The sequence below is a fragment of the Chrysemys picta genome, chromosome 11 (genome assembly GCF_011386835.1).
Source record: "Chrysemys picta bellii isolate R12L10 chromosome 11, ASM1138683v2, whole genome shotgun sequence".
In the NCBI taxonomy this organism is placed as follows: Eukaryota; Metazoa; Chordata; order Testudines; family Emydidae; genus Chrysemys; species Chrysemys picta.
In genome coordinates, this window is record NC_088801.1 from 20,532,365 (window position 1) to 20,554,024 (window position 21,660).

The 21,660-nt window shown below is 39.5% G+C and overlaps 1 protein-coding gene and 1 long non-coding RNA gene across 6 annotated transcripts in view; one reads left to right on the forward strand and one right to left on the reverse strand.

Moving 5' to 3' along the window:
* LOC135974323 (uncharacterized) overlaps window positions 1–21,660 on the forward strand; it is a 211,413-nt gene that overhangs the window by 185,335 nt on the left and 4,418 nt on the right. The window lies entirely within an intron of this gene.
* Window positions 1–21,660, reverse strand: part of LOC101938743 (von Willebrand factor D and EGF domain-containing protein-like) — a 251,180-nt gene that overhangs the window by 65,346 nt on the left and 164,174 nt on the right. For all 5 annotated transcript variants that reach the window (XM_065561612.1, XM_024106535.3, XM_065561614.1 and 2 more), the window contains 4 exons: window positions 20,701–20,920; window positions 14,148–14,285; window positions 11,362–11,514; window positions 9,320–9,484 (listed from right to left, as the gene is read on the reverse strand). In XM_065561612.1, coding sequence (XP_065417684.1) covers window positions 9,320–9,484; window positions 11,362–11,514; window positions 14,148–14,285; window positions 20,701–20,920 — 676 coding nt within the window. The remainder of the gene's footprint in view (window positions 1–9,319; window positions 9,485–11,361; window positions 11,515–14,147; window positions 14,286–20,700; window positions 20,921–21,660) is intronic.

Here is a 21,660-nt window from a genome sequence, read left to right on the forward strand (position 1 = left end):
TTCGAGCAGACAGGAGAGTCTGACTCAGCAAGACAGGGTGCTGGAGTCCTGAGCTGGCAGGGAAAACAGGAGCAGAGGTAGTCTTGGCACATCAGGTGGCAGCTCCCCAGGGGTTTTCTGTGATCCAACCCGTCACAGGACCTTTGGGTTTTTGCAGCTTACCCTCCATCCAAATGTCTCCATTAATTTGCCAAAGGAGTTGTATTGACCAGAACTGGTCGAAAAATTTTGACTAAAGTTTTTTTTCCATCAAAACCAAGAGTTTTAAAGAAATGGCCTGGAGGTTCCGTCACTCACCTAGGTTGACCTAGGGCGGGAGACCTAGGTTCAAGTTCCTACCTGGCCTGACCACCCAAAAGTGTGCTATCTGCTAAGCTATAGCATTAGTCTCTCCCTCTGGTCCCCTGAGTAGTTAATTATTCATCTCCAACAGTGCGGACTGCCTGTAGGTTAGGGCCCTTACCTGAGATGTGGGAGACCCATGTTCAAGTTCCTGCTCTGAATTAGGATGAGCAAAGATTCAAATGTGGGCCTCCCAGACTCCAGGACCATGTCCCTAACCCCAGGCTGTTATAGAGTGAGGGTCTCGCGTAGACATTTCCCCCCCCCCCACACACACAAAATGTCTAAAGATTTCATTTTCAATCCACATTGGAATGAAAACAGATTTTGAAACCTCAGTATTTTTGGTGAAAAGGAATAGTCATTTTCTGGCCAGTCCTAATTTTGAGAGGAATGTGCTGTCTCCTCCCCCCTGGAATAATTGCTCAGCAGAGTCTGGTACAGTAAGGCTGCTCAGCAAATGTACTAATGCTATTTCTAGAACTTATATCTGAAGAAAATTGGGATGGAGGCTGAAGACTTAATCATTGCAAAGTGAGTAATGCTGAAATTTTGTGTTATTTTATAAGAGAAAGGTTATGCTACGAGGAGACAATCTCTTTACTCATGTTATATTAATGGCCTTATTTATCTCCCATAATGCACAGTTCAGTATATTTATAGGATTTTCAATGGGACTCTTTGACATTTTAATCCATTTATTGATGTACTTAAATAAAATAAGATCTAAGAATGTGAGAGCTTAAGTCATTTAAGGCAAACATATCAATGAAGATACTGAATGAAGGTTGGAGAAATTTTTTTGCAACTATTTGATATGAGAGGGAATGGAATTTAATTCTCACTAATCCCTTCAACACTCAAGGAGTCTCAAAACAATACCTTAGAAATAGTCACCTTATTTCTAACCACTTCATTATGAAAAAGACAATATAGAGCAAAAATATGCAACAGAAAGCACAATTCTGGGACTCAGGGAACGTAGTAATGCAGACAAATTAGGGGCCAGATGCTGCCCTAATTTATACCCATTTCACACTAGCGTTGCTTCATTTACTTCCTTGGAGTTACTCCCATTTATACCTGCATAAGATAGAGAAGGGTAAGGCCCTATGAGTTAAACTCTACTGAGGTAGACAAAATTATGAATGGAACAGGAAGAAAGATTTTATACTAATTATTTATGTAGTGCCATTAATATTACTTTGCATCTGATCTATTTTCCCGTGCATCATATTTGTTCGAGTTTGATAGTTAACTCTTCAGAGCAAAGACCTTGTCATTCTGTGTTTGGCAAACAAGATGCAGAGGGAGTGTCAAGGAGGAAGTCAACACACAAAAAACTTTGCAGAAGAAGTGGGCCTTAAAGACATATAATTTGGTTTGTTCCTTTATTTAAGACTCAGAAGTTTTATTTTTTAAAAAATGTCTAAGTTTTCAGCCACAGGTTGGGTTTTAAAGATCAAATTTCTGATGAAAATCCATATAAGAAATCTTAAAAGCTTTCTTTCAGTTATAATTCCAGACAGAGAGATATAGATATGTTTCTCAAACCAAACCTCTGAACCCCTACAATGTGTGTCATTTACCACATATTTTAGTCTGGTTGGATATGTAACTTTTCCCCTTTTCTCAAATAGCTCTACTGGTTTCCTTCCTGGTTTATTTCAAGATCCAGTTTAAAGATGTATTCTTTGATTTCAAAACTCTCCTTGGATATGCTCCAGCCACTCTCACAGAGACCTTCTCTTTCTCTGCTCCTTTGTTATTAGGCTTCTCTATATGTACCTTACTATTGTTGGGACAAGAGTCTTTTCTTCAGGAGTTCTTGGAACAGCTTGTCCCGTATCTCTCTGTTTCATCAGCACTTCACCACATTTCAAATCTCAACATATAATGTCTGTGTCCTGGCCTCTGCTATTATTATTTAACTCTCTAATTGTATTACTTTAGCTCCAATGTAAAGAACATCAGGATAGTGTTTCCGTGAGAGACTGTATAAAAAAACAAAACTGTATTTTGTATTCTGGAGTTAGCAATATATTCTACTTCTTCTTGATATCATGAGTGTCTGAAATATTAATAAAAATGGCACTCTTATCTGATGCCTCATGGGCCTTCAAACTCTTTCTCTAGGCTTAGACAGGTTGATCTATATTCTTAGTGGCTTAGATCAACCCGGATCCTGTCTGCAGTGTCCCTGTCTATTTCCATACAGACTGCCTCAGAACTTTAATAGCAGGGTATAGAGAAAATTCATAATGTTTCTTCAAAGGAAAAAGGGTTTAAATTTGAATATTTTACCGAAGTTCTCCTTTCACTTAATTCAAGTAGTAAATGGCCTAAAATTACAATTAGTGTTTTGAGTGGTAAATACATAAAAATGAGTTACTTTACATATGAAAGCCCAGAAATTATCTGAACTGTGTCTTGTTGAAGACTAATAATGTTTGTCTTTTAATATCACATGAGCACGTCTAAATGCCCTCAGTGAGATCTTTCCTTTATATAATTTCACAAAATTTCACAATCACTTTCAATTGAATAAGTCTGGACAGCCATCTTTAAAAAAGAACATTTTAGATAATAGCTTTTCTGAGTACATACTGAAACTTTTATGGAGTTTTTAGCTAGAATTAGTTGGTAACAGGCCAACCAAATGAAGCACAAGACATTTTTACTTATAGACAGTGTTAGCATATTAACTCTTAGCAACAGCTTACCAATTTGCTGTACCGAAATAAATACTACAGATTCCAGATCCAAACCTGGTGCCAGACAACCCTAAATTCCATTTGAGAAAGATATAAATAACTGTTAACATTAGTGCTGAATTTGAAGTTTGCCATATATCTAAATAGCCGCTTTTCCCAAATGCAAGGATTTTTCAAACAGGGACATGTAGCTGTAATTCACTATTATATTAAACATACATTTCATTGTAGAAGCTACTCCTGCCTTTAGAAATCTACTGACAGCATCCCTGACATTGACATATTATATTCTGAGATCATCCTTTTAAGAAAGTGTTTATATTTTTCTTCTTGAAAGGGAATAATAAGTTGGGCAAGAAAGAGCATCTTCCAGGTACACTTCAAATAGTAGTTGTATTACATTTAATCCTTTCTCTTCTTAGGCTCTGGGATGATATCAAGGATTTTATTATTTTCAACGCTGCAGGAATTTCCATGGTGAAACAAGTTGGGGCCTCTTGGAGATTTGATACCAAAATGACAAGCAAATGGGAGCCAAGTTAAATCTCTCTGGTTCTGTTTTTAGATAAATGTAAGTGGAGAGAGAAAATTGATCAGGCATAATGGGGACTTTCTGCCTTTCCTTTGAAGCATTATGTATTGGTCACTGCTGCAGGAAGGACCTCAAACTTAGTGAACCAATAGTTGGATTTGGTGTTTCAAATCTTAGGTTTCTAAGACCATACAAATAAATACAGTAATTCAGTAAATAAAACCTCTTAGTCAGATGATTACTCTTAAATAATCTAGGTTTCAGAGTAGCAGCCGTGTTAGTCTGTATCCGCAAAAAGAAGAATAGGAGTATTAGTCTCTAAGGTGCCACAAGTACTCCTGTTCTTCTTTTTAAATAATCTAGATTCTAAGTGATTTGTCAGCAGTCACACTATAGACCAGTCACACTATAGATCAGTAGGCTCGGAGGATGTTTCCCTTTGAGAGCTTCTGAGAGCTTCCCTCACTTTATCCTAAAAAAATCCCCAATACTCTAATAATTGAAATTCTCCTCATAATTTATATGTATAAATCTCCTTTCATCCACAAAGATCCAATAGTGTTTTGTAAGCTGTATACAGTAATCATATCGCTATTAAAATATAGTAAATCTGTCTACAGAAATGTACCGATTTATTCCAGATTCTGATGCATTTATCTGCATTGATTATTATGTCACCCCATGAGTAGATCCACTGAAGTGAATGGAACTACTCTTGTGAATAACTGCTCACCACGAGTGGGCATTCACAGCCTGGCCCTTAGTAACTTTGGCTAAGGGTAGTAGGGCAAACCCCTGTCCTAATGAAAAATGCCTTGTGATAATGATAACACACAGAAGACAGGACATAGATTTTTAGGATTTCATTCTAAAAATCTCACTCACAGTAAGCTGCATGGAAGCCAATGTAAACCTTGGAAGTGAAGGCCTAATTTGCCCCTGCTAACGTACTGTGGTTCCAAAGAATCTAGGTATTTCACATTAAGCCCTACCCATCTTTATAATATTTATACCTTCTTTCTCTTTCACAATTCCTGTGCTGCTCTTACTTCTTCTTTAATAGCAAAACTCCTGTTTGACTTCAATTGGGCCCAATATGAATTATCTGTAATTTTAAGTGTCTTTAACAAAACTGCAACTCTACCATATTTATGAAAACAGGAACTGCTCCCTTTAAAAAGCTGCATGATATTACTATTATATGCTTAAAGGGGCTTGAAAATGTAAAAAGGGAAATAATCTGGCTCTCAGTTCTGTCACTGTAACAAACTACAGGGCCTCTGCCCTCTATAGATTATTTGTTTGGAGACTGGGTTGTTATTATTACCTCTTAAAAGAATCATGATGGCACTGTGATTGCTTAAGCAAAAAAATGGCATGGTCTTGGTAGGAAAGGAATGTAATCTATACTTGATGTTCTTATTGAATGTAAATATTATTCATGGCATATAGCTTTGTCCTTTCCCTGGTGGTTTTATGACTTGGGCTTCATTGGTCTCCTATTGCTGAGTTACATCATTTGCAAAATATATCATCTGGACTGGAAGCACTTAACTGATAGAGTATATGGATAGGCAAAGCTGGAAACGATTTTTTTTTTAAATTATCTAAACATATTCTTCCCACTGTGTCTACTTTAGGGTGTTCTATCTGGGTCATAGAATATACTATAGAAACTTCCTTTGATACTCTTCTGGAAATAGCTAGTATTTTAGTGAGTATTACGAAGAAAGAGAAACATGGAAACACTATCAGATCTTTCCCTTTCCTAACAACTGAATAGGAGACGGGTTTTAGCTGCAAGTAGATACGCACAGATCCACACACTGATAGCACAGAGTTGCCATCCACCCCAGCAATTCCAGAATCATCTTGATACTGTTGAGGTTATCCTGCATCCCACATTGAATGCTGTGGGAGTCCTTCAAAATAATTTCCATTAAATGCCATCCTATTGTCACGTTTTAGATGCAATGTTACAATGCTTCTGTTACCATGTTGTCCCATTCCCTTATGATGTCTCAACACAATCCAAAAGATTGCGGTGCATACATTTGTCCTGTGGGTTGAATTTAGCAAAATGGCAAACCCTTAGAATAATGTGCAAAGGGTCTAAAGGATGCTGCATGGCACAGGCAGGTAGGGACTTCAGAATTCTAATCCCCGTTTTCTCACTCCTTATGCTGTATGATTTTGAGCAGGTCACTAAACCACAGTGACACCATTTCCCCCAGTGTATAAGGGGAATAAGTGCAGATAGATGAGGGCTGCTGTGACTCTGACTGATTAAACCAGACTAAACAAACACAGGTAACATCTGACTAGCACTGTTATTGCAACATGCAGTACTAATAGTGCCACCACTACCTCCCATTAGGACACGTCAGTTGTCCTATTTGTGAAGCCAAGAATGCCACTAATATGACCTGTGATACTGTATGTTTTCATTGAATATGTCCCCCTCTCCCAACCAAAAGACTGATAGATATTTTATCCAAAGCAGAAAGCAGTGACTAGCAGCAGTGAAATCTGAATGGGACTAATGCCTTAGGCTTTCCTTTTCATCACACTGCCAGCAAAAAAACAGGAATATTGATACGACTACTCAGTAAAAATCCTAGGTTACCAATTTGTTTGTTTATTTTGGGGGTAAATAGGGGCTTGTTTTGTTTTTTGCCTAAAAACAGAAAACACAGATTCCTTTTTTATAAAAAGCAATAAACTTTGCCAAGTCTGAGCATGACTGTATATAAATGATATAAATCAAGAATTACTCTCTTGAAATCTAGTAGGTGTAAACTACATATAAAACGAAAGGTGTAAACCCTTATAAAAATGGGCACGTGAGAGCAGATTTAGGCCTGTATTCAGCTCAGAAACTGATCTGTGGCATTGAGGAATTAACTGTAATTTGAGTGTATCAGTAGATTAACTCTTACCACATATCAGTGGTCAGTAATGGCACTTTGGTATTTATAAATCACAATGGAAAGACATGAATGTGTGTCTTCTCATCAAAGACTGTTTTAAGACAGAATTTTTTGAACTAGCATCTTTTCGCCTCAGCTAATGTACAAAGGCATTTTAGTAAAGATGGGCAATTTTGCAATTTTTTATCAAAACATACTTATCCCTTAATCCTTAAATCATGACAATTGAATATAATACAAGTCAAAACCGTCCAGCAAAAGATGAAAATGGGTATTAGCAAAAAGAGCTTTAGATTAAAATTTCTGGCACTGGAAACAACTGGTACAAAATCTCAATACCTCCTCAAGCACTTTAGCAACTTGGAGAGGATTTTGTATGTTTTGTTGAATTATAGCACTAGTTACAAGGAAGAGAAGCTGTTATTCAAATGGGGATTTCATAATAATCATAATCCATAAATGTACACAAATGTAATTGAAAGCTTTTGTATCTTTTCAACATCGAGTACTGTACGGTACATCTGCTTAAACCACAGAGCGTTTGTGCAAGAAAGTTAAGCTTTGTATTCCGGATATAAATTAAGACACAAATACAAACCAATTGTTTGAGGTCTGTTATCCTCAGCTGAGCTGCTGTAGCTATTTCCTTTTTTTTCTATATACTAAAGCAAACTGCTTTCTTTTTACCTTGAAATATACATGTTTGTAGAGCTATTCAAGGGCGCTTGGGTTGAAAATAAAATCTAGATAAATGATACAACAAAAATACAAAGCCAACCCTATCCAACACACACGAGAAATACACACAACTCTGTGAAATCCCTGGAATTATGAACAAATGGTTAAGCACTCAGAGCTCTCACGGAATTCAATGGGAGTTGAGAGTAGCATGATCTTTGAAAAATCAGGCCACTTTGACATAAGTACCTACTTCAGGCTCACACATGTGCAATGAAAAAGGCTAGAACTGTAGGTCAACATTTTAAAAGATATTCTGACCACTAAAATGGAAAGGAACAAGCAAGTGGGCTCCTCTTCTGGAGCAGGAGGCCGAGGAGAGAAGTAAAGAATCTCTCACAAATGGTTTACATAAAATGGGCCAGTTTAAAGTTTGGACGTATCCAAAGAATCATCTCGCAACCCCTTCTCCCCGCCCCCCCCAAAAATACTCAGGCTGATCCTATTTACTACAGAATCCTGAAGATTTTTTTCCCCAGGATTATTCACTCTCTGACATAAAAATTGCTTTTAAAAGAAGCCTTTTAGTTTTAGAATTAATCTTCCTTGGAGCTGTGAATCGCATGCATGAATCATAATAAACTGTACGTCCTCGATAAGTTTTCATTTTAGAAGACACACAACTTCTTCAATTAGTAATTCTATAAGTACAATGCAAGAAGCGTATCTGATTTACCCTATCAATATCTTGTACCAATATCAATATAATACCTAGACTGTAGAATGTATGTCCTATTCAATGGCATTTGAATGACCTTAAGGGTATAGACTATGTATCTTAACATTTCATTAGCACAGCAAGGTGCAGCTCTGTAACAATAAAGGCTTAGTTTATTTATATGCGCAAGTATTTATTTTTTTGCTCATTGGCATTCACAGCCTCATCAACTTATAGAACAATCAATACCTCACTTTGTGACTCTGACAAACTTAGTAACATACCGCCATACTTACATACTCGTTGCTAGAAAAGAGGAAAGATGTTTGGTTTTGTTCTTGTTTCCTGTAAATTCAGAAAACTGGCTAAAACCAATATGCAGTTCAAAGTGGTTGGATGATGCCTACACTAATTGGCAAATTTGCTTCCTCCTTGACAATGTTCACAAAAATATCACACAAAGCATGCCCATTGATTTGTAACAAAAATGGTAGTGGTTTCCCAGAATGAGACTTGATGGATGGCTTGAAAATCAGGAGAGTCCAGTTTGAAGACTTAACACAGTTTAAAAAAATCCTCAATGAAACATGAGTTCTTTAAACTCATTCTGGGCAGGAAGTAATACAAAAGGAAAAACTATCCTGACTGTTCTTAGAGATTAGAGAGGATTTTGTAAAGTTCATTAAGATTGGAAAGCAAGAGCTGGTGATGGATGGTTGGTGGGTTGAACCCCTTGCGAGATCACATGCACCATTGTCTCCTCCTGTTTGAGGTTAGGGTCCATCTTTGCTTCCATCACTTCTTCAAATGACCCACCCTCCAAGATCAATTGAGTTTCAAAACTCCCCAAGGAAGAAAACTGTTCAGCTTATGGAACACACAATTGAAAGGTTGTTTGGACATGTTAATTATTGTTTGTCCTCGGCTATTGATACAGTTGCTTTTACACGCCTCCTTGCTTATCAGCTCCCTTACAGGTCACCTTGGCATATGCATGTCTTGTAACCAATGAAGCAGGAAGGAAGGAGGGTAGGGTGCTATTGGCACAAATCATGTGCTGCTCTGACTGATAATAGCACAAATGTTATGCTTGCGGCACTGCATTAGAAATGAAGGTGGGGTGATTCTTCTTTACCATGGCACCCATGAAGTCCTTCACCACAAAACTGTTCCTGTCACAGACAGCCTGGTGAGTCTGGGTTATCTCCACTCAGACAGAGTCAAGTATTTCTGACTGTGAGACTTTTCTAGCTACTCTGCCAATTATTCTTCAAAAGTTTAGATTGATTGAGCATTATATGTAAAAAAGAGATACAGTATATCATAGTATTACACCACCACAGCATGCATTTTCTCATAACCTTGCCCCCCCCAAATTTAAAAAAAACCCAAAGATAAAAAGTACCTGCACTAGGAGTCGGTGTACAGAATCGTCCATTTCCAAGAAAGCCTGATGGACACCGACCACAAATGTACCCAATATCAGGAGGTTTACGATCAACACATAAGACTCCAGGGAAGCATGGCCTATTGGCACAAGTAGTAATAGGTCGTACAGCAGCTCTGCCACCTAAAAGAGTATCCAAGAAGTTTTCTTTATTAAATTAAATCTTTATTAAAAGTGAAACAGTGACTATATAAGCCCACCCACGGCTTTACACTACTTCTATTCTTTTAAAATACAATTAACATAGAATGTTCCCCAAATCTTGTGGCAAACATAAGAATGTCCTGAAGGCACAATGTATCAGAACAGCTGTTTCTTATTAAAGCAAGATTTATTAGTCTTCTAATTACGTGTTTTAAAGTTTATTACTCAGAGTTGTTTGGCATTTATCATGAACAGAATAGAAATTGTAATTTTCAGCATAAGTGAAAGATTAACAGTCTGAGAAACTGCATTAGTCAGATATCCCATATTTTAAAAATCATTGGAATCTATTTGGCAAACCTTGCCACACACGTACATTACCTTTAGAAATATATTGTACAGTGCATATGGTTCTGATCTAGAAATTGCCCAGGAAAGTCTGACGTTATGTGATACAAGACTCTTTTAATTCATTTAATTTTGTACATAGTTAAATAATAGCAGAAGTTACCTGGTAATATGTAGCTATCTGGCCGCGAGCAGAGATAACAAAGGATGTATAAAGTCTGAATAGTGGTTGTATTTCTTTTTAAACAGTCTTCAGTGGGGTCTAGACCATGACACTCACATATTTTCAGTGTTAATTCTGCACATTGGTTGCAAAAGAGCTAGTATAAAGTAAATTGAAATATTTATGGATTTATGTGGTTTTAACGCGCTGTGTACACTCCCTTTGGATAGTGGCTACCCCTGTGCAGCTGCACAAAAGAGTAAGAGGACACAAAAAAAACGTTCCACCTCATGAACCCATGAACAACAGCCAGTCACAATCCTCATCTTTCTGTTTAAGTGTACTATAAATCCCAAAGAGGTGTGGCCCAGACTGCAAGCTCATGCCCAACATAAGAGGAGTGAAGGATCCCCCCTGTTAAGAGTGGAGCAATGTGCATTGTAGTGTACGCTTGCTGCTCCTGGTGGCATTATGTCTGCTGAAGGCACAAAGGTTTTGGAAGACGTATATCCCCCCTCCGATTACAGGCTGTGGCAAAAAAAAAATCCACAATAAATTCTTAATATATGCCTTGAGTCCATATTTCTTGCACACCTGAAGCTCCTGCTTAACTCCGGGGCTGGAAATGGACTCCAGGAGAAGACTGCTGGCAGCCCGTGACTAGGGTAACTTCCTATTAGACGTCAGTCCCTTTGTCTATTTTCTGATGCCAGCAAAAGTGGAGTCCCTTACAGACAGGCATGAATAGAGATTTCAGTGCTAACCCAGCTAAAGCTGGAGAAAGTTGTTTGGATTAATAGTTTATTCACTGAAAAATACAGTTTTGAGTCAACCAAAACTATTCTCAAACTTGGGTTGAATGTGGTGAATGGTTTCCTCAGGAATTTTAAGTCTGTGTTTTGATGTTTTTAAAATGAAACATTTCAACTTTACATATAGAAACAACATTTCATTGTGAAATTTAGGTAGATTTTTTTTTAAAGGAAAGGTAAAACACCGAGAGCTAAGTTAAATAAAAAAGGATGAAAAATTGTTTGGGGCTGAACAAAATGTTTTGCTTGACCTGAAACCATTTTTATTTTTTGTGTGTTTTGGTTTGGCCACCAAATCGAAAGATCCATCATGAATCTTATCCGCACTAATAGTTCCCATACCTATTGTCACATTTTCTAGTAATAATGCAAAATTTCTGTGTTCTCTGTTTTTTTGCATTTGGCTCTGTTCTATTGTGATGTGCTGGAAACAGTTATTTGTGATTATAAGGATGTAAAATTATGAATTCTTGGTACATATACTGCAAATCTGAAAATAAATGTCATGTCATAGCATAACATTACATACTTACCATGTGTGTCACTACTGTTAGGACTCTTAATTGCAGGAGCTTTCTTTGCCTCTAAGGGTTGCATTGACCATTCGCCCTCTATTTTGTTCAATTCACCTTTGGCATTATTATTATCAGTAATGAAATCTTCTGTAATGTCAGCAGTGGCCTCAGCTGTGATAGGAAAGCATGGAGGTCAGGGAAGCAAGGTGTTAGAGCTTAGCTGTGATTGATGATAAAAACCAACAGTAACGGCAAATCAAAAAAACCCCCACATTTGTTTATCCTGGAAGCCAACCATAAAACAAATGCATGCAAAGCAGATGAGTCAGCTGCTGAAAGTCATCAGGACTTCAGTACAAAAATTATAAGAAAATATATACTAAGCCCAAATTACCCAAACTTTGCTTAAATGAGAGACACACCCAATATGCACAGTGATCTTCTATAGAGATATAGCTGGCAAGGGCTCCACAAGTCCCGGTGTGTAATGTGGCCTGGCTTCTCAGATCTAGATGCCACATCGAATGCTGGGACCTATAGTTTCTCTGGCCCACGTTTCTATTTGAAAACGAGGACAGCTGCAAGCTATATTGTAGAAGTCTGTGGGCTGATTCAACAGCTGGGCACATTGGACACTCCAATACTCAGTGCACAGGGATGTAAAATGAAAGGACTGATTATTAGAGACATTTAAAAATATTAATTTCATGAACATGTTAGGGAAACTAACTGGTTGAGTTAGGGACAGTAAAGTCCATCAGGATTCATATTAGCTAGCTTGATCAGGGAAGTGTGTGTGTGCACATGTGCACACTCAGTCTATAGCTGGAAGCGCTATGTGAAGTTCTAGGCAGTGAATCAGAGAGAGAGGGAGTATATTTTCTTTATTCCAATAAAGCTCCTTGCTCTGTGTTAGAAGAAAGTGACTGATTCTTTAAAATTGTCACATGACTGGAAGAACTGAATGAGAATGCAAATGAACACCTATTTTTTTGTTCCAAGAGTTCGTGTTTAATGTAATCTCTTCCCCCTCACACAGTTAAACTCAAAAAAGAAAAGCAAACACAGCGGCAGCATTGGAATTACTCAAATTGACCAAGTAATAGAGTCTAGTAAACATTTGTATCCGAGAAAAGTGTAAATTTCACTGAAGGAAGAGTCAATAAGTCTGACAATACAGCTCATTGATTTCAACATTCCTCTATTATAGGCCAGTTTTTCACACACAGAAATACCCAGCAGCTTTCTTTCATAATCAACAAAAGAAAGAGTAGACGTCTTGGCAAGTCTGTCTCATAGTGCTTGAAATTTTTGGAAACACTTACAAATGAACTTCAATTGTTGATTTGTTTTCCCCCAAGAATATTCTCTTTTTTGAAGGTAAGCAGTTGTGTACGCATGCAACGGGGTTCACGGCGCACCCCTGCCTATCCAGCCCCTTGTTCCCCGCTCCTCAAAGACTCAGGGATGCTCCAAGCTGGTGCAACACCCGTGCTCTTTATTTACGTCTGTTTCCCACCACTGGTTTCCTACTATATACAGGTTATTTACAGTGGCTTGACTCAACATAGGCCTGGTCAGCAACAAAGTAGCAAGCTCCTACCTCTCCCTGAGCCTCCCTTCCCTCCTGGTCTCCACCCCTCCTTTCACTCAGTTCCTCCCAGCCATATAGCTCCTATCTAATGAGGCTGGCAGGTGCAGTCAGTGATTAGCAAACCTAGGCAATTTACCCAGCCCCAATCCATTTCCCCTGATTGGGGCTGGAGTAACAGGAGCCGATAGAGGCTTCCCCAGCAGCGCCCTGCCACAATACACAACTGAAAAAGGTAGAGAGACAGAATAGATCAGATTCTTTGCACCTGGGAGGGTCCCTTTGCGCCACTGGCGCTGCACAAAGTGATCTTAAACCATTCCAAGGAGGCTGATGAGGATTTCCCAACATGGGGGAATCCTGAGTTTCTATAAAACCTCTCCTTGTCCTGGTTGTATGCCCAGCTGGGAACTGTGGCTTTCCAGTGCTCGAGGGGGTAGTGGTGGATTCCAGTGTACTCCACTGATCCACAGAGGGCTTAATTGTCTCTAGGAGAATGTTCTAGCTGGTGCAAGGCTGCTTTAATTTGGTTTGGTGTCGCGCCTGGCGGCTCCCAGGAACACAGGAAAGCATAAAGGTGACGTAGAGCCGCCTTTGCCTTCCTCTGTACCCTTCCAGTTGTGCCAAGTATGAATTCAGCACAGCTGACGATAGCATCCAGTAACGCAAACACTCAGCAGACATACAGGTGAAATTTACTTATGTGCAAAGGGTTTGCACAAGTGCCTTCTCGCCACTTAAGCTCCACACTACCCCTTATTATAGGAACAGAGCAATCTTTTATAGATTGACTCCACAACCTATGTGCACCATGGAGGGGCTCTGCATTCATCCCAACATGGCTTCAATGGAGGAAACCGTTGTGGAGTAGGCTATAGGAGGGGGAGGGATCCACACTTATTCAGATCCAGGGACCAAATACCATGGCAATAAGTAGGCAGATTACACAGACAGTACTTGGAAAATAATCATGGATATGCTGTAGGGCTGTGCATTAAAACAAAGATTTAAAACACCAGAAAAACCCAACACCCACAGCCCAATATGAGAATAGTCAAATTGGTAATATAATAGTAGCCTGATCTGTGTATTTAAAGGCCTGACCTTACTCCCATTAAAGTGAGTGGCAAGACTCCCATTAACTTCAGTGGAAACAGAATTGGGCCCTAAGTTTTTTGTCTGTCTATATAAGTAAATCATGCAAAACACTTACATCTGCAAGATTTACCATCCCCCTCCATTCCAGTGGGGCAAGTTCCACATATATAAGATCCAAAGGTGTTTATGCAAGATACTCCAGGAAAACAATGATTCTCTTCACATTCGTTCACATCTTCCTGACAAGTAAGCCCTGTGGCAAAAACAAAGGAGAGGTTAATAAGAAGGAAAGATCTGTGTTTATTCCTCAGCTGAAATGTTCATGTAGACTGAGGCTTACCACTTGACTGTAAACTCATTACAGGGTACATCACTCATTTTAGAGCCAAATTCCCCAGTCTCACTTAAATCTGCTGTTATCTCACTGTTTATTATTAGTGTCAGTTTTTGGCATCAGAACTGTTGAACTTGAGACTGCTTGTGGAAAACTTTAGACATCTTAAGGAAATGAAGCTTCATTTGAAGCTTTTGTCTCTGCTGTTTTTTTGTTTTTTTTTAATGTCATTTATTTGAGATCTTTGCCATGTATTTAAAAATCTAGTGTTACCATTTGGACGTTAGCATGTTGAGAGCTATGTTCTGATGTATTGTGCTGTTGTTTTCTATTTGAGCCATATTATAACAGCTTGTTGCGTGTCAATCTGATAGGGTTTGCTTGGAACAAATCTTACAAAATAACCAGATGGTTTTTGGAAATGTTCATGCTCTGTTCTTAAAATGTAATTTAAAAGGACACCCTCAAAGCAAATTTGGGGCAGAGTTTAGGTGTTCTAAAAAAATAAACTACTGTAAAACTCAGACCAATACAGTGTGTGTCTTGCATTCCCTGCAGTCTTTACATCCCCAGACTTACAGCACCGGACTAGTTTAGGGGAATCTAAAAAGGAAACTGACCATAATAGTTAAACTGAACATCTAATAAACAAAGTGAGCCTGAGTAATCTGGGTTGAGAAAATTGCTAAAGGCAAACAACATAAATGGAAAGTTAAATCAGACTTTAAAAACTCATTTTACTTTAATAATAGTGTAAAGATTATATTATATTAATATCACTGGTAATGGCATTGGGCTTAAAATAGCACCTGACCATCTCAGGGGCATATGGACAAAGTAGCTCAGGTTCAGGTGGAGTATCCAGAAAGTTTGTAGCATTACATGGCTTAGAGGTGGTGGGGAAGCAGAAGAAGTGGTATTACTGAAAGGAGTTTGGGACAGGGACTATGTATTACTGTGTGTGTAGGGTCCCTAGAACAGTTGGGCCTCAATCCTGATTGGTGCATCTGGGCAGGGCTACAATACAAATAATAGCTACAACTCTGGACAGATTATGCTGGCCTCAGATGGTTCCCTCTACAGATGTGGAGGCTGAAAGTCCTGATATTTCTGTGCAAACCCTGCTCCCCCATCTATGGAGGGAGAAAAAACAACAAAACTCTGAGAAGGGAAATATCAGTCTCCTTGTATTTACAGAGGACTGACCCACTGAGGGATGTAGGGCCAAACTCTGAGTGTGATCCTATTAAATATACTGAAGAATAAGTAACCGACCATTTTGAGTTATAGGGCTATAATATCACTGAGGATTCTGGGAGTGCAGTATTATGTACTATAAGAGAAACTAGAGTTTGTTCCATTACTGGAGAAATAGTATAACATTAGAAAAGGCTTTTAAAAATAATGAAGGGACTATCATTTCATTTTATAGATGGATCCATGGTGGTTTTGTAATTAAGTTATTGCACTTGTGATTGGATTCCACATACCTGGGTTCTATTCCCAGGCAGAGGTTTTTTGGTTTTGCCATCAGTAAAGCGAGGAAAATATTGGTGTTGAAGGGAAATGAATTAATATTTGTGAAGTGCATTGAGATAGATAGAAGGCACTTTCCCCAGACTTTTCAAAAGCTCCTGCCCATGTCTATAAAAAGAACAGGAGTACTTGTGGCACCTTAGAGACTAACACATTTAAAATGTGTTAGTCTCTAAGGTGCCACAAGTACTCCTGTTCTTTTTACGGATACAGACTAACACGGCTGCTACTCTGAAACCTGCCCATGTCTAGTTCCATTCTCACTTCCACACTCACTGAAGGTTAGTCTACACTACCTCATTACATTGGAACAGCTGCACCAATGCAGCTGCACTGCTGTAGTGCATCTGGCGAAGACACGCTGTGCCGACGGGAGAGCACTCTCCCATTGGCATAATTACTCCATCTCAACGAGAGGCGGAAGCTATGTTGGCTGGAGAGCGTCTCCCGCTGACATAGCGCAGTGTGGACACCGCTTTAAGTGGACGTAACTTGCATCACTCAGGGGAATGGCTTTTTCACACCCTGAGCGATGTAAGTTACATTGACTTAAGTGGTAGTGTAGACAAGCCCCGAGACTCTGATGTCATGCTCAGGAATGCAGGGATATAATTCACTTGGATCACAGCTACTTAACAATGCATCCTGTGTTTAGTAAGTTTCTTCTCTAGAAATGGCATTTGGGAAAATCTCAAAAGAGTTAACATTTTGCTTCTACTACCTGTTCACTATCATGCTAAAATGGTGTTGTCACTTGAGCATGATAGCATTGCTTTCTCATTAGATTATTGATGGTTTTCTGGGGAATTGAGACATAAACACAACATAAAGGATGAGCTTATATTGTTGTCACAGCACTTGCCCTGAAGTAAAATCATCTACCTCCCAGCTGGCTTTAAGGTTCACTTGCTTATAATTTTTCACCTGCTATTAAAACATTGAGATGTATTCCTGTTTCACTCAATTATTTCTTTATTTTATTGTTGCTTTCTTTGTTTATTTGCTTGGGATTTTGTTTTAGTATTTTTAGGTCAGGAAAATACAGCAAAAATAATGTACATGGTATATAAATGTGCAAGAAAAATGTGATCAGCGAAACCTGGTTTGTTCTTTGACAGGAATCATAACCCATGGCTTTACAGTCATGATAATAACACGTTATTAAGTGTTGGATATTCTTCAATCTGCTGTTTATCCATTGTTCCAACAAAATATAAGTAGAAGCAAAGTGTTCTTTAAATCATACTAAAATATTCCTTAAGGGTTTTTAAACAGCAAGCTGGTGATGAAGACAAGCTAGTTCACATGGAATTATAGATCTTTATTCTCATATACAAATATAACACCAGTGGGCCTGACATGAATGAATGCAGCAGGATAAAACTGGTGCAACTCAGTGGAGATGGAAGGGTGGAGAGGGAGCGGAAGGGGGCTCAGATACCCCCCAGGATCCTATTGCTAGTGCATACTTTGCTTCAAAGGAAGCTGAGAAAGAAGATCCTGGATTATAGCATGAATATGTGTGTGCTTTCTTTGTGTGCCAGCAAAGGGAATCCTAGGCTGTATCTTAGCTTCAAAAATATCAGTTGTCATGTCTCAGTAAGAAATATCTCTCTTCATTCCTGCTGCAACTTTACAGTTGTTAGTTGCTTAGAAGAAAACAAGTAGGAGCAGTGAAGGAATTGCTGAAAGAGAAGGTGCAGGGTACAAGCTGCAGGGATGCATGACTGTTCTGTTTTCATAAGGGTTTAGTAAAATCTGTTGGCTGGCTTTAGTTAAATCCCTCCTAAACTGAAGTGAGGTTTTTAAATGGGCATACTGTGCACTTGGGCATTCTGACCCCACTTTTAGTCACCTTTCCAACAGTAGGGCAGTAGTTTTATAGTGTACAGCAGCCAATACTATTTCATTAGTATGTGTTTTATGTGTGAACTTGATTGTTTCAATTTTTGAAAGTGGAATGTAACTTTTAGTACTGAACTTGTGAGTATCCACACTGACAGGTGGTTTAGTTCCAGGAGACATCGACTCAAGAACGGTAATGACCTTTCACCACTAGACAACTGATTTTAATCTGGCATGGTCTGACAGCAACTGAAAGGTGTTACTCTTTGTGGCTGATTCAGCAGACTTTGTGAAACACAGAGGCATCTGAGTGGGATTGTTCCAGAGCTTATAAATGGCTACCATATTAGTAGCATCAGGGGACATGGAAAGGAATAGGTATTTGAAGACTTGATGAGAACAGGGGTGAGGCATATTGGAGGAAGTTTTCACTGCCAGTGTTGTGTTGTAGTTATTCTGCCAATAAATAAGTGACTTCATTCAACAAGGTTTCTTATCTGGTGCAAACATTTAAATTCCATTTTTTAACATTTCTCTAGTTCAATGGTTCCCAAACTTGTTCCGCCGCTTGCAGGGCCATAGCAACAAAGAACGTGGCCCCCTCCGAACGGTGGCCCCCTCCAAACATATGTCCAGGCGGGACCCCTTACAATGCAGAAACTGGAATGCGGTATTTATTTTGCCACTTTTAGGGGCCTCCTTCCTTGCGGGGCTCCCTCCGGTCGGAGGGTACAGAGGGCGCTCGCTACACCTCTGGCCGCTTGTTCAGGGAAAGTCCCTGGCGGGCCGGGCCAGTTTGTTTACCTGCCGTGTCCGCAGGTTTGGCCGATCATGGCTCCCAGTGGCCGTGGTTCGCTGCTCCAGGCCAATGGGGGCAGTGGGAAGCAGCAGCCAATACATCCCTCAGCCCACGCCGCTTTCAGCAGCTCCCAGTGGCCGCGGTTCACTGCTCCAGGCCAATGGGGGCGGCGGGAAGCAGCAGCCAATACATCCCTCAGCCCATGCCGCTTTCAGCAGCTCCCATTGCCTGGAGCAGCGAACCGCGGCCACTGGGAGCCGCGATCGGACGAAACTGCGGACGCGGCTGGTAAACAAACCGGCCCGGCCCACCAGGGGCTTTCCCTGAACAAGTGGTGGAACAAGTTTGGGAATCACTGCTCTAGTTCCTATTCTAATCTTGAAATTGGCTTGCACCCTATATTAACATTCTTGAAGAAAGTTCCTGCTATGACAAAACAATAAGGACTTCTGTAAAGTGCATTCCCAACACAACGTGTACTATACATTTTGTTTAATCTCTTTGTAAGGTTTATCATGGGCTTTTACACTCTAGTTTTTCAACAACATATCAATATTTCCAATTAGCCAGAGTAAGCAAATGACTTGAAACTATTTATGAGCAACAGGAAGTTATGTGGATGTAGCTGGCTGGTTTAGTTTTATCTTTCTTTAACTTATACTTTAAAATGAAAATGACAGCGGCATATCATCTGAGATAAGTAATTTTAGCAATTTTGTAAATGTACTATTTTGTATTGTAAATACTCCCATAAGACCACTTTGGTTTGTCAGCAAACATTCCGGGGTTTATTTTAAGTATCCCCCCAAAGAGTGTAGAATTATGCCCATGTCCAAAATTATTTTAACAGCAAAACCACTTGAAACAGAAAAAGAGATCACGGGATCATAAAGAGTCACAAGACCTGATTTTCAGCGGGTGTAGATCTATATACTTTGTTGGCTTCAATGGAACTGTAACAATTTATACCAGGTGAAGATTTGCTTTATAACAGCTAGAGATGGAAATTCCTCCTGCATCTACCTGCTCACTTGTACAAGTGATTGAACTATTCACTGCAAATAAAAACCAAAGGCCTAAATCCTTTGTAGGAGGTCCAGATATGTCTGCCCCTTCGCCTACACTGTTTGTTTGATGTTTATTCTGTCTCTTTCCAGGTTTCAGTCTTTTACCTCGTTCTTTCTTTCCTTTCATTGCATCTCCTGAAGCTTCCCATCTGTGTCTGACCCTGCAGTGCTTTCTCTCATTCCTTCTCTCATGTCCTTTCAAGCTCACCCTGCCCCCCAACTCCACCCAATCTCTTGCTCCTGGTAAATGAAAGGTGAAATATGTCTTTCCCCTTTATGCCATCTGCATGAGAGTCATCCACAGTTGCAGTGCTTGTGTTGTCATGACTGTGGGCATTGCTGCTTGTTTATCACTCTCTGGAGCAGCAGATACCCAAAAAGGTGACCAGGAAGAGGTGGGACAATGGCTCTGTACGTCCTACACAGGGGTCAGAAGAGATGTCTAGCCAGGCAGAGAAGAGTACACTGTACCAGCAACATGTCTGGGAACCCCTGTAATGCCTGACTAAGGCCCAATGACTAATGAAGCTTCAGGTAGGGCAGTGTGGTTCTGCTACAACCTACCTCAATCTCTCTCACACCCTTTTCAGCTTTTCTTCCCTCTCTCCCAACATCAGTCATCTCCTTTCCAGTTGCCTTTCCATCACCCATTCTCAGTTCTGCCCTCTTTCTGCTGCTTCTCAGACCGCATTGACAGTGCTCCTCGGTTCAGCTTAGTGCAGCCCCAGAAGCCCATAAATATGACCACCTGCCTGTTCTGGGCTCCCCAGCTCTCCTGCTTGGATGGCGGAGTGGGAGTTAGAAGGGGAGGAGCTGAGGTCAGAATAGTTCATAGCACCACAACTTCCACTCTGATTTCAATGGTCTGGAGCTTTGGGTTGCTTGATTCCCTCAGCACAGACAACCAATGGCTGTACTTATACATTCTCCACATGACTTAAGCTAAGAAAGGGAGTCATGGCAGCAGAGAGAGGATTCATGCAGCCCACTTGACAAATGTTTGCAGACATCCTACACTGTGTTTGAAACCCACCCCCACCCCAGTCCTCACCAGATCAAATAGGAGTTAGAAGCAGTGATGTATTACCTTTCAAACCAGCTGGACATTTACAAGTGTAGCTATCTACACTGTCCACACACATGCCACTCCCACATGAGTTTGGTTTGCAGTCATTTATATTTTCTTGGCAAAAGTTTCCATCAAATCCATTGGGGCATATGCAGAGATATTCACCAATTCCTGGGGGGAAGTTAATATTGGTAACACATGATCCACCATTCATGCAGCTGCAAGGCTTCACTAAAACCTGGAGAAGGCAAAAGAGAGTCATAAATATGTTTTCTCCTAATAAATAATCACAGAGGAAAGGTGCATCTAGTTACCTTTTAAGGTTTGACTTGAAATGCAAACTCACGATACATCATTATAAAAAGTAGAGTGATCAGGAACATGTCAACAACACTTCTTTTGATGAAAAAGGCTGATTTGTTGAAACCTAAACTGTTTGCTGGAAAGCATTGGTTTTGATGAATTTCCTGACTTGAAAAAAAGTTGCAAAAATTTTCAAAATTGTCAATGTCCAATTTTGACAATTTTAAGAAATCAGTGACATTTTTCATTCAAAACAACTTTGGATCTAGAACATTGACTTAATTTATAATAAAACAAGGTTAAAAAAGAAGGAAAGATTGTAATGAAAATAAAACGCATAGAAATTAATATAACAAGATATTTTGATTTTTGTTGTTGTTTTTAAATGAGTGAAAATTTGAGATTTTGACTTTCGTCCCAATTTGGGATGAGAATTTTTTTTAAATCTGTTTCCCACCCGTTACTAATAAAAACTTTTTCCTAACCAATGTACTATTTCCATGGAGCTTGTCTCACAATGAAGGCTATTTATTTATACTATTGAAAGCTGGATTTTAGCTTCCATCATTTAGGGGCACAGTCTAACCTCAAATATGCAAACAAAATTCCTGTTGGCTGCAATAGCAGTTGTTATTGAGTATCGGAGGGCAGAATTCCTTAGTTCCTTAGTTTTGA